A 13,341-nucleotide genomic window follows, 5' to 3' on the forward strand; every position below is an offset into this window, starting at 1 on the left:
AAATGATGACTGCAGGCTTCTTGTATCACCCTCCCTGGTCTATCTTACAAAACAAATGGGATCAAGAATAGCTAACAGTCAGGTGACAGTCAGTACTGTATATCCTAAACTGTTGGGGCTGGCTGTATATTGGAACTGTGAGCCGACCTGTTGACCTTGACTTCTGCATTTGGTAAATGAGGACACCCCCCTCCCAATATAAGCTGAATGTATGCCATCCTACCATAAGTTATGATGCACTATGCCATGCAGTGGCATATCAAGACCTCGGGGCTCAAAATACTGGGTGCATGTGCATCTTATTGAACCCAAAATTAGAGCTGTGCATCCAATTTTATTCTGTGAGTGCACCGGTGTGACCAAATATTTTTGTAGGTTTACGTATGCATGGTAAAATATCAAAGTATACTAGTATATACCATGTTCTTGACATCTTATGATCAGTGTTAGAAAGTGTTAAGAAAGATAATAAAATGTCTGTCATAGTACTTAAAATTAAGTTAAATTCAAAGTTGGAACTTAGGTTCATCAAAACTTTTGATGCTCCAAAACTGCGTGTGTGCTGCAGGTTTTACTGACATTCTACTTTATTTCATGTGGTGCACCTCAAAATTTGGATTTCAAGCCCTGCAAGTAATTCAGCCACCTGTCAACACTTTTAACTACATGTTATCTTCTTGTTCTATACTGCAGCCAGTTTCTCTTTGTCCAGTACACTGTCACCCTCTTTCTTTGCCATTCAGTAGATAGGGAATAAGCTGACTTGAAAGATGATTAGCTTGCATGTGGTGTACTGATGTGAATGTGAAGTGCATGCAGTGTGTGATAAGGTCGCTGTTAGTGTTATCTTTGCTCACTGGGCTGACTATTGTCCCAGGGGATTTGCAGATAAATAGCCAGATTGGCACTTTTGGGAGGCAAGACAAAAATAGAGACATCACAGAAAGGGCCGCTTCTTTGCAACCTTCATTATCAACCCGAGGTCGGGATCGGGACCAGGCTAGTACATTATTTCTCTCCATAGAGCCCTATCTAACATTGCTGGTTGCAACAGTTTCAAAAGAAGTGGTAGACAGCAAAGTACCCTTCCATTATGATGAATAGAACTTTTAGAAGTAAGATTTGTTTCTCCTCAATGGCCTCCTTCTTTATGCTTTTTACTACTAATAGACTACTATGCATATCCTTGGTCATGTAGAGGGACTAGCCTAGCCACAATGTAGCCGGTAAATAATCTTACACTAAGTTACAGTAAAGGCATGGGGAAGCTACATAAACTACAAAGAACAACTTCATTTGCATTCAAGAAGCACTGAAAATAAAACTTGTATACACTGTATGTACACCTATACATATGTAATAGGAAGTGTGTGGATAGATTTTAAGACAATGATTGTTTAATTGTTAGTTACCTGTGCCTATGTCAGTATGTGAGATTGCATTGTCAGATGAAGGAAAAATCTCTTGTATTTTCTAGTAGAAAAAATAGTTTGGGTAATAACTTGACCGAAGAAGAAGAAGAAACTGACCTCCCTCCATATGACTTCCCCTCCTGTGGCACTGCTGTGTTTCCACTCTGTACATCTCCATTCCAGTACAGCATCAGAATGACTGCCCATGTCAGCGACGTCGCGATACAGCCACAAAAGAAGTAACGTACGGGTCCTCGTCTGGCCATCAGCACTGTAGGCAGCTGTGTGCCAGCTCCATAATTGTCCTCAAACACTTCACAAAAATCTGCACTTCTGCGCAAAGTCCTCTGCTGCTAGTTGATTGTTGTCAGGTGAAACGAAGGTCAAGATGTGTGAATGAAGCCATTGAACCTGTTAAGAAAATGAGAAGTTCAAAATACTGTTAATTTTCTTTGCCATGTTTGTTTTACCTTCCTGAAAACAAGACATTCCCTATGAATCACCCTAAATACCCTAGCCACCTGTGCAGCCAGTAAGTAAAATGTAGTTTGGTATGACTCAATACCACAATAATTTATGGCACATACATGTACATGTAGTATGTTTGAAGGCAGGATTAGCAAATGGATGTAGCTTACAAATGGCAAAGGTCTAAGTAAATGGCTTTCCTTGGAAGGAGTTCATACATGTACACAACATTCAAACATACCATATACATTGAATCTTAAAATTCAAGTTGAAGGTCTAACCAACTCTTACAGCTAACAAACATTGAAATTCCTGGCAAAAATGAACTCTTTTCCCCTTTACCTTGTGTCACCCCAACTCACCCTGACAAGTGGTATGTACCTAGATCCAGCTGGGAGATTTTCTTAAACATTTCTGCCAACATAAGAGGGCAAAGTCCACAGCCAAACATACAAGGCTGGGACCGTGCAGCTGTGACCAATGAGAGAGCCCCACACTGACAATGCTCTTACCTCTTGAGGGACAACGCCTGCAAACCACCCCTTCCCAAACCCGGACCTATGCTATAATATAGACAAGTTTACTGCCAACAATCTGACAATGAGTGTTTGTATCTTGGGATTTTGGAAACATAAGGGATGTCTATGTATGAGTGAATATTGATTGTCTACAAACCACTTTAAATGTTTTATAGATCATAAAAAAAGTCTGGTATTGTCTGTGTAGGTAGCAGCAAACTACAGTATCTACATTATAGTGAAGATCTTTACAGTCAAGGTCCTGCATGTCCTATGTACTGATCATGAATACCAGTATCGTACTCATGTCCAATATCTAATCTAATCTTAGCTCCAGTCAGATAATCAAAAATACTCACAGACATACTAAAAATTCCCACTGACTGTATATGTTGGCTATTAACATTGCTTTTAACACACTGGAAATGGGGCAAAAGGCAATGGTGGGGAGCAAGGTTCGGGCAATGTTTGCACTGAAATCTGATATGCAGACCCTGCTCCCCCCATAGAGCGCTGGGGCAGCCCAGCTCATACCACCTCTGTCAGGCACCATATATCAGTGTCAAGGGCAACTACAGCAATGTGTTTATAGGTCTTTAAACAGTAACATGTCTGAAGTTGGGACATGTAAGCCTGGAATATGTTCTGTTATATTCTAACCTTTGTTATGTCATTATTTGCTGGTGACAGTCCAAGATATATTTGGCTATCTGTTTTCAACTAGCAGTGTACTATACAAAGCTTTCAAAACAGGAATTATCTAACAGTTTTAAAAATACTTGAGGCAATAAACTTTGACCACGACAATCAACTATATTTTAGCAGTAAGCAATTATCTGACTTTGCCTGTACACTGAATGAAAAAGAATGCTGGCAATTTGCTGGCCTACATGTAAGTACGTCTTCTACTTTTTGCAGGAGAGGTAAAAACACATTGATTAAAATCTTTTGTTGAAAACATGATACATGTATATAGACAAGTCAGGCAGAGTCTGTCAGATTTCAAGGTACAAGTATCAACATTTTGAGTGAAGAAAACAATGAAAGAGGGTCTGCATGGGGGGTCCTGACAACGCTTTACGCTAAATTCAGGACGGTCGACAACGCTTTACGTTAAATTCACGAAGGCCGGCAACGTTTTACGCTAAAATCAGAAAGGCTGGCAACGGTTTACGCTAAATTCTGGAAGGCTGGCAACACTCGATAGAGGCTCCGCAGGGAAGATTGAAATTTTGGCTCCCTGAAACGCTATTTCCTGCATTTTGAGGGGAAATTTTCCCTGGCAGACAAAGCTAAGTTAAATTGCATATCTAAATAAAGATTCCCAGGGGATCAGCGTAAGCTTTTGAGCGCTAGCGTCGCAAGGGAAGTCCGGGAAAATTTTGAAATCCTGACCCCCTGAAATAACGCCATCCTGAGTTTTTCTAAGCAAAATGTTAGTTTGCTGGATATTTTGTAAAGCTAATTATCAGTTTAATGACCGTTATAAGGCGTTTGAGGTTGACAGGCGGCGCAACGTTATATTGAAATCTTGACGCTCTAAAATGATATTTCCTGCATTTTGATAGGCATATTTTGCTGGTAGACTAAGCTAACTACATGTTGATGTTCGTATTAGCAAAACAGGTCTTTGAGTTTGACACATCCCCAACATATTTGCAGCATTTCGAGCGCCAAAGGCGCGAGGCGGCGCAACGGGAGGACCATGGAAATTTTGAAATCATGACGCTCTAAAATGATATTTCCTGCATTTTGATAGGCAAATTTTGCTGCCAAACTAAGCTAGCTAACTACAATAACATTCCTATTAACGGCATAAAAGGTGAGGGCGAGGCCCCCCGATTAATATTTTTGCCATGTCGGTGACCGAATGCGAAAGGATTAGCAAAGGAAGTCCGGCGAAATTTTGAAATCTTGATCCTCTGAAACGCATTTTCCCGTGTTTTGAGGGGCTAAATTAACTGGTAGACTATCCATCGACTTATGAAACTTAGGAGACCAGGCTACGATTTACGGGTAATTTTTAGGCTAGATTACGCTTTACGCGAAATTTTTAGGCTCGATTACGCTTTACGTGAAATACACTGGCTACGCATTACGGTGAATTTTCCATCCTCACTACGAATTACGTGAAATAAAATAGCTTCCCTACGTATTACGGGAAATTAAAAAGCCTGCCTACGCCTTACGGAAAAGAGCATGCAGACCCTCATGAAAGCACCCTGTAATTTTGACAAATCACCCATTGCTTGCCTTGGATTCTCAAAATATCTGGAGCTCTTGTGGCGACAACGCTGATACCAAGGTCAGTTATGTCTGTCACAGAAAGGCAACAGCAACTTTGTTTTAAATCAATCACTGACAAACTGTCCCTGCTGACCATAGGCTGATAGTATTGCTGAGTATGCATAAAGTTTCATCTTGACAAAACAAAAGTTTATCTTGTAAAGGAACTTACACACTAAATGCCAAGACATATTACACGTTCTTTAGTTTGCTAGCAGTTGGCAAATTTGTATCAACATCGGCTTTTCAGAAATACGTGTTTATCCAGGATGTTCATATCAGGCACTCAAAAACTAAAAGCACATCAGATAATACTCCCAGGCCTATACATGTACAAATGCCCATAGGTTACGTTTCAACAGACCTGTAATTTATCAATTCTACAAATGTATAGGACTATTGCTCTAAGTTATGGTACACTGTTGTGTGTGGTGGCAGGAGAGAGAATTCTCATGGTACTGGAATCAATAGAACAGCTTGTACTTAGACATTTCACTACAGTTGTGCTATACATCTTTGACAAACAGCTGCAAACAAATCAATATAAAAAATTCTGACATAAATATCTGTGTAGATCCTCACATTCTTCTCATGATATCTTCTGGCGCTATCCGCTATCTACCTGATGCATGGTTTTAGTAAAGGTTCCTGGTTTTAAGTTCCTGGTTTTAAGATTTTGAGACATTTCAGTCAGCTCTCTGGTCAAGTGTCACCTACAGGTCAGCTCAAGGGGAGCATGAGAGATGTCCTTCCACTGACCTCTTGCCCTTTGTGTCCAGGACAGGGATATTTACAGCCAACAGGCCCTCCTGACTGGGTGAAACTGGGGTGAGACTACTCATGGAGGACTGATTGGGCTGGGTGGGGCATAAATCAGTCAGGATGGAGGGTGATGGTGCGGTCACTGGGGGATCTTGGGGAGTCTGGCTGAACTGGTGTTCATGGGCTGAACTGGAGTTCATGTCCATAGTCTTCTTTCTTCCAAAAGTTCCATAGGCAGCAACAGGCTTATGTCAGCAAAAGTGCAAAGAAATGTTAAATCTAGACCTGGAAAAGTCTGTAACTCAAGGCACTTATGAGATCATACTATATACTTTCAGTATACTGCAATGCATATAGAGTTCAAGAGGACTCGGGTGATTATACTCCTACCCAGAACTCTAGTAACCTATTTCTACTGAAAAAGTAAACTTCCATCCCAGGGTAAGGAACAGGTCCTGCACACAGCTACATTGCACGAGTAGTACTCATGCAATGTAGCTGTCTGCAGGACCTGTCCCTTATCCTAGGATGGAAGTTTGCTTTTTCTGTAGAAATTTGTTTCTTCAGAGGATTGCAATATTTCCCATAACTTTCTCCCTCTCAAACAATGAGTGAGACAGACAAAAATTTCTGGCTGGAGACAGTCATGCTTTCATTGCTTTTACCACAGTTCTTATCTTTAGTCAGTAGAATGAATCTGCATGATTGTAATTATAATAATTACACTAGCATGGCAACTCCTTCCCTGGGTGATTTACCTCACAACAGGAGGAAAGGTGTGTAACTGCCTCAAATCACATTTGGCACCAACTTCTCTGTTTAAAACACTCTTACTATACTAAAACTACCGTATTTATCATACAACTGTCATGATGTATATCAACAACAGCAATTATTCCTTAATCAGTTCAGTTCAGTGTACATAAATGAAGATGTTCTATTCTGTTTATGATGTAAGAAATGACCTTGCTCCAGAATTGCATCGACTTCCTAATTATCCATTCACATATAACAAAGACTGATTACAAAGCTGTAAACCTTACAAGGTCAACTTAAACCTGTCAGATAAGATAATCATGCAAATATGGTATTTAGTATGATGCTTGTGTTATCAGTAACTTTTGAGAATTTATATGTAGCACTGCATTTAATAGTAGCTATGTACCCACTGTTCTGAGCATGCAGACTGAAACCCTGTAGTAGTGATGCATGTTGTATAAAACAAGAATTTAAGAAAATGAGTCAACATGTTATCAATATGTACCTAGAAATGTACCATTCCATAATATATCCTCCAGAACTGGCTGTGTGCAAGCAGTTCCCTGATGTGGCTGAGCTTTGCAAAAACCTTTTATGCACTTGAACAGTAGTATGGTTCATATTCAAGATGATCATGAGAGTCACTGTCGAGCAGCTCTCCTGATTTAAAACTTTGATCAACATATATTTTGTACCTCAAGTACAGTAGAGTCATGCCCACTGCACATGCCACTCGACTGGCTAGAATTGCTGACTAAGGACTGTTGTAGTGTTGAGGATGGAAGAGGTTTCTATACATTACTAGTAATCTGAGAGTGAGGGAAGCAGACCATCTCCAGTATTCATCAATATGCCAGACTCTATAATTTGTGGTTAGAAAGGAATCTATATTTTACAGGGGGATTTTTAAAGAATTTGTAGGATTTGTATCTGGATCAAGTATAAAGCAGTATCAAGTATGAAGTATCAAGATTTCAATTTCAAAGAAAAATCTTACCACTTTGCGACATGACAACTCATACCCTTTCCACCCCCAAATCATGACCATCAATTTAGATACAAAATGAGGTACCAAGGTAGAACAACATCACCTCCTACAAACAGAGGTAACAGAGAGCAAGGAGGTTAAAAAGGACACCTTTTTAACCTCCTTGCAGAGAGCAAATGTCAGGTCTGGTACATATACAGAGAGCCAAATGAACTGTAGTTGACCTTATAGAGGTTGCAAGCCCCATATAACACCTTACAGTTACCATGACAACCTGGGACCCTAGGTCTATCAGTCTGGACTACTCCACAGATATGCAATGTGTTTTCAATCAGGGAGGTCCAAACATGCAGGAGGTATTTCATGTTATATAACATCAAAGCCTGTGAGCATGCAGGAATACTGTCTCTGGGAACAAACCATGAGTCAGAATTTTTCTGAAGTGAACAGTGTGTTTAATGATGGTATCAAGTAGCACAATTATTCTAATCTACAACGTAGGTAAACCTAGTATGTGTGCTATTATCAACTTTTTCTTTCTTTCAAGGGACATCCAGACAAAATACCCCTACAGCTATAGATGCAGTGTTTGATAAGAAATGATGCAAATGTCGGACAGAGAGTAGCAAAGTGGCACCCTCGTTCTTATAGACCAAATTTACAGAACATAGTTTGGGGCGTAGTAAAAAAACCTGTTGCAGTATTTCCATTGAAAGGTTGCTAAGAGGGGATTTGTGCACTGGAGACTGGGGCTTATGTGGGCTATATTGATTACTGGAGTGGGTAAGTAGAACTCTACATGTAGGTCAGGTTAGCCTGAGGATAAGCCTGATTCAACAGTTGTGGCAGGGCAGCGACAGTTGGCTGAGACTATAACTAAACATGGTTGGATCTTATGGAGGGCACAACTTCTGTTTGTTGTACAAACTGAACAAAGCAGATTATTCACAGAAGATCCCACACTAAAATCTAATATCATTTCAAAAATGTTTTGAAATTCTGTTTTCAAAAGAACTTTCAACTGTTTTATTTCAAAGTTTATCCTTGGCCTTTATGCAAACTTATCTGGTTTGCTCCTGTCATGCAGTGCCAATTATGCCTACTTATCTACAGGTCAGTGAGCTACTGCATGAGTACTAGTAGAAAATCAAAAGGCATGCAAACATACTGTAAATGCAGAAATGTTCGCGGTGGATTAATGTTCGCGGTTTTCGCGGTGACCACTTCACCGCAAACTTAAAACCACCGCGAACATTTTTCTATTATGGTATTAGATTGCAGTCTATGGTGTTACCGCGAACTTAAATCCACCGCGAAAAGTCCTTTTCCCCGCTACCGCGAAATTAAATCCCCGCGAACTTTAATGCATTTACAGTATTTGAGTTTTTGGTCCACCTAAAACTGTCATGACAAAATAGTGAACTATTTGCTATTTGTAAAAAGTTCAGCTTAGATAGTGGACCAACTTGTACATTATTACGTAGGCAGTCAGATTCAGACAATACCCCGCGCCATAATTTCACCCTCTTATTATTAATTTACAGGTCAGTTATTGTATGGAGTGTACACTTTTGTCTGGCGAGGATTCAGGCAGTACAGCTTTTCAAATTTCAGTCACTGTAGCATAATCCTACCACAAAAGCATGAAAATAATTGTAACCAGATTGACCACATACCAATACAATATTTATAAATTTCCATAGTATGATAGTTCAGATATTTCCTGCCTCACAGGTGACTTACTATACTGAGGAGACCTTCTTCGAGAAATGAGAAGAAAAATTTGACTTGCATCTAAGATTCTAAGTCCAACCACCTGTCCAAAACTTCCAGCAACCACTGTGTTCCTATCAATCATTGATGGTTCACATACTGTACTGTACATCTTTTATGATAATTAACCTCACAGCTGGAGACCTGTCACCTGTCCTTTGCACAAGGACAGCTGCCCCACGCCTGAAAAGTGAAAGATACACCAGCAAGAGAGGCACAGAGTAAGCTACGCAGAACATACACAGCATCTGGGTGTCACCAAAATGGACAGCAATAAACAGTACTGAGATTGTTCCAAGGTCTGGTTTGAGTCATGCAGGAAATTACTGGCACTAACATAAGGTGACGTAAGCACATTGTACACAGCGCAAGATTTATGTAGGAAGGACAGCTGTCATTAGAAGGCATACACAGGTTGAGAATTTCATTTAGACTGTTACCCTTAAACTTAAGGTTCTTACTGAATTACTCTCTATATAACCTCCTTGGTTCTTATGACTGTATTCTCTACTTTTATAGTGAGTAAGAATTTCTCCACAAGTTGCCATAAATCAAGCCTTACAGCACCCCTACAGTTACTTACCTTACAGGATAATTAAGACAAACCAGTTCTAGTGGTTAAATGACATCGTAAAGGTTAAATCCCCAAGGTGAGTTGGCTCATGTTACAATGTTGTAAAACCAAATCAGCTGTAATTTTTGGTTTTACCATACTCATGTCAGTGATACAAAACCCATATAAATGCCACAACTAGCAACGTAGAAGATATTTATGCTGACTAATGTATGAAGCAATTGCTGAAACTTTACTATCTAAGTTTAAGAATGAGACTGGTAAAGAACAAGACTTAACTCATGTTTGTGTAGTTCTTTGTACAGGACAGTGTGGTGGTCTTTACCTGACGAGACGTGGTATTGATTATGTGCAGCAGTGCAAACATGTATGTACACAAAAGCCTATCTACAACTGCACTCAACCGTGGAAAGCCGGGTGGGAGTTTGTTTAGAGGTGCCACGGCTCCCAACTAGGTCAGTTAAAGTGTTCAAACCCTCCACGTCCACAGACTGCTCCATTTGCGCCATGGTGTCGACATGTAAAGGTTTCTCTAGTTATGTTTATCACAAACTTGGCAGCAAACTGTGCTGATCGCTAAAACAAGCGGGATATTTGATCCCGCGACGTACGTCAGAGCTTCACCAAAACTGGAAGTCTCCGTGAACACCAAGCTCGGCCAAGTCACGCAGTGTTACGTCACCGTCTACTGTTGTACACAGAGCGAACCTATTATAACACCGTCGATTCCCATCCTAGACTTGCTTAGCTTCAGGAATTTTTGAAAGCAACAAAACTACATTATTTATGAAACGAGCAGAAGTCGGCTGAGCTGAGCTCCCAGCGCCGTAGCCGAAACTAGCCACGTATATTGCTGAGTTCGTCCCTGCTCTAACACTCCACCACATGTACTGAAAACTCTACATTTGCTTCCTAGTAATTATCAATACTTAAAGTTATGTTTTCTTGCAGGAATTACCCGCAGAAACTGCACCAAAACGGAACTAAACCAGAAGAAAGACAAAACGTACCACTCACCTTTCGTATTCGGCGGCCATCTTTTTTGGGGGCTCCCTTGGGGGCTGGACCAAGCCTCGCAATGACTAACCAATGAAAATGGAGTAACTGTAACCCACCTCCCAGAACTTCCTTATTTGGAAAACTGCGCGGGAAACGCCCCTCGTGGGGTCACCAGAGTTCATCCGCCATCTTGTTTGTGGGCTTGTTTGTCCGGATCCGCACGTCAGCTCGGCACGTCACGTAGGTCACGTGAAGTTCGCTCAAAGGTCGTTTTTTCCTGCAGACGTTATATGTTCAACGTTTACAGGCGTGCCGAGCTGCTCAGTGCTGCACAGGTTGCTCCTAACGGTAGGAAGCTTTTTCTTGGCCACGCCACGTCACAGGACACGCACCCCCCTCCCCACCATTCAAACTATCGTCGCGTCCAGCTTCAACTATTCCCCCAGGACTGATACCTGAAATTGTCTTCAGCAAGCGCAAGGAATTATTCAACTACACCAAAGGTGATGCGTGATCGTGACCATGTCCATGGAAACCTAGCAGTGCGGGATTGGTCAAGTTCTTGCCGAGTCACGATGATAGCTGCTTTTTTGTCTGAAACTTAAGCCCAGCTGATACACAAGAACGTCACCACGGCCACACCACTGACTAGCGCCAGCTTGGTTGAACTGGATTTGCTGTGCTGTCAGCCTGAGTTGTAACACTGTAAAATCAAACAAACAGGAGACGTGGGTCCAGTTTGTTCATCTGTTTACCTAAGTCTCCACCATGACGTTAACAGGATTTGCAGATAGTGAAGAACTAAAAGCCAAGAAGGTCGGAAGATGGTATTTTGGGGGCGTGGCATCTGCCATGGCGGCCTGCTGTACCCACCCACTAGACCTGCTCAAAGTCCACCTCCAAACCCAACAGAAGAAGGAGTTTGGGCTGCTGCAGATGGGTGTGAAGGTGGTGAAGGCAGATGGAATCACAGGGTTGTACAACGGGATCACAGCGTCAGTCATGAGACAACTCACCTACTCCATGACCAGGTTTGCCATCTACGAGACAGCAAAGACGAGGCTAGCAGAACATTCGGGTGGTGCGAATCTGCCTTTCTACCAGAAAGTGATGCTGGCGTCGCTGGGAGGGTTCTGTGGCGGAGTTGTGGGCACGCCGGCCGATATGGTGAATGTGAGGATGCAGAATGATATGAAGCTTCCGCCGGAGTCGAGGCGGAACTATAAGCATGTGTTCCACGGATGGAGGTGTGTCATAGCGGAGGAGGGCGTGAAGGGTTTGTTCTCGGGCGTGACGATGGCGTCGTCCAGGGCAATTCTCGTGACAGTCGGACAGATCGCGTTCTACGACCAGTTCAAACAGATGCTCCTGTCGACTAGCTTCATGAAGGACAACATCGTCACTCACTTCACCGCGAGCTTCATGGCTGGCGGTGTTGCCACGGCGATGACGCAGCCTGTGGATGTGATGAAAACGAGGTTGATGAATGCAGCACCAGGGCAGTACTCTGGCATTTTGTCGTGCGCAATGGATATCGGCAAAGTTGGTCCACTTGGGTTCTTCAAGGGGTTTGTTCCAGCGTTCGTGCGACTAGGCCCCCACACCATCCTCACCTTTATCTTCTTTGAGCAGCTCAGGAAGAACATGGGTGTGCTTCCTGCTTACAATGCATAAGCACCACCTAGCAACTGTACTGATACTGCAGGACTTATGATTCATGGCAATGAAAATCTCAATGATGAAGTATGAAAATGGACCTATGTTGCAAAACCATAGCAGGATTAATGATTTCAGAGAAGGGGGATTGACTGTCACGTGTCAGGCTTTGTAAGTTTGTCAGTTCAAAACTTAGATAGCAGCTACCGGGGTATATAGAGCATCACTGGTCCAGCATGAATGATGTCTGCATCCAAATGTGCTATGCATTCCCTTAGATTCGCCTGATTGTGAATGTGAACTGTGTCAGTAATGCTCAACAGTAATGATTATGGATATGTCAGATAAACAAATGTAACAAATGTTTGTGTTGCTGTGTACATAGGCACATACACATTCATGTTCAGTGAATGAATGGTTGTCCAACATTCTAGCTCATCTTGGAACATATCAGCACCTGTTTCAAAATGGGAATACAGTGTATTCAATTGTACCACCCCAGTGTTGCATGATTTTTAGTAAAAAGCCAGTCTTTGATGGACTTGGTACCAGTTTTAGTAATGGGAAAAGAATAACTATAACTCAGCTATCTGCATCAGTGATAAGTGAGAATGACCAAAAGTGTTGGACCATATGAACAAATTACTTGTACGAGCTCGTAAATTAGGAGTAATGGAGCTCATCTTAAATGTCCTGGTGGATACAAATAGTAGTCAATAGTAATTCTTAGTTAAGGCCTAAAATTACTGCCAGTTAACACTCCTATGGAAAAACAAGTGTTGCCTTCTGAGAGGAAGTTGTACATAGGGTAATAATAAACTTGGAGATCATAGAGGTGTGAGTGGGTTTAGCATTGCTTTTTTCTGTTTAATCAAGTACATAGTCAGGATATCTGAATATCAGACATTATTATAAAAGGACCAGGATGTTTATTATTGTGACCAAACTATTGAGTATGAATTTTTAGTTTTGATTTTAGGTGATTATCAGTTACGAATATAGTGTAAGCAAATTTCTTTTATCTTCGCTGTTAGAGTGTTTCTATTTGTAGTTGTCGGGTGATCTTGAACTTACTTTAATTGTAATAAAATGCATCTTCGACGCAGCAGTTGTTTCTGGCCATATTTTCTCTCTCTCTGTGAATGT

At 41.4% G+C, this 13,341-nt stretch overlaps 2 protein-coding genes across 2 annotated transcripts in view; one reads left to right on the plus strand and one right to left on the minus strand.

The window, feature by feature from the left end:
* Positions 1–10,687, minus strand: part of LOC118424033 (polypeptide N-acetylgalactosaminyltransferase 11-like) — a gene marked incomplete in the record, with an annotated part of 29,994 nt that extends 19,307 nt beyond the window's left edge. The window contains 2 exon segments of the mRNA XM_035832464.1: positions 1,530–1,823; positions 10,558–10,687. Coding sequence (XP_035688357.1) covers positions 1,530–1,678 — 149 coding nt within the window.
* Positions 10,688–10,714: 27 nt separating this feature from the next.
* On the plus strand, positions 10,715–13,300 carry LOC118424067 (mitochondrial dicarboxylate carrier-like). The gene has a single exon (XM_035832541.1). It carries the CDS (start codon positions 11,308–11,310, stop codon positions 12,211–12,213), a length of 906 nt encoding a protein of 301 aa, XP_035688434.1. The 5' UTR covers positions 10,715–11,307; the 3' UTR covers positions 12,214–13,300.
* Positions 13,301–13,341: the final 41 nt, after the last annotated feature.

Source organism: Branchiostoma floridae, chromosome 10 (assembly GCF_000003815.2).
Source record: "Branchiostoma floridae strain S238N-H82 chromosome 10, Bfl_VNyyK, whole genome shotgun sequence".
In the NCBI taxonomy this organism is placed as follows: Eukaryota; Metazoa; Chordata; class Leptocardii; order Amphioxiformes; family Branchiostomatidae; genus Branchiostoma; species Branchiostoma floridae.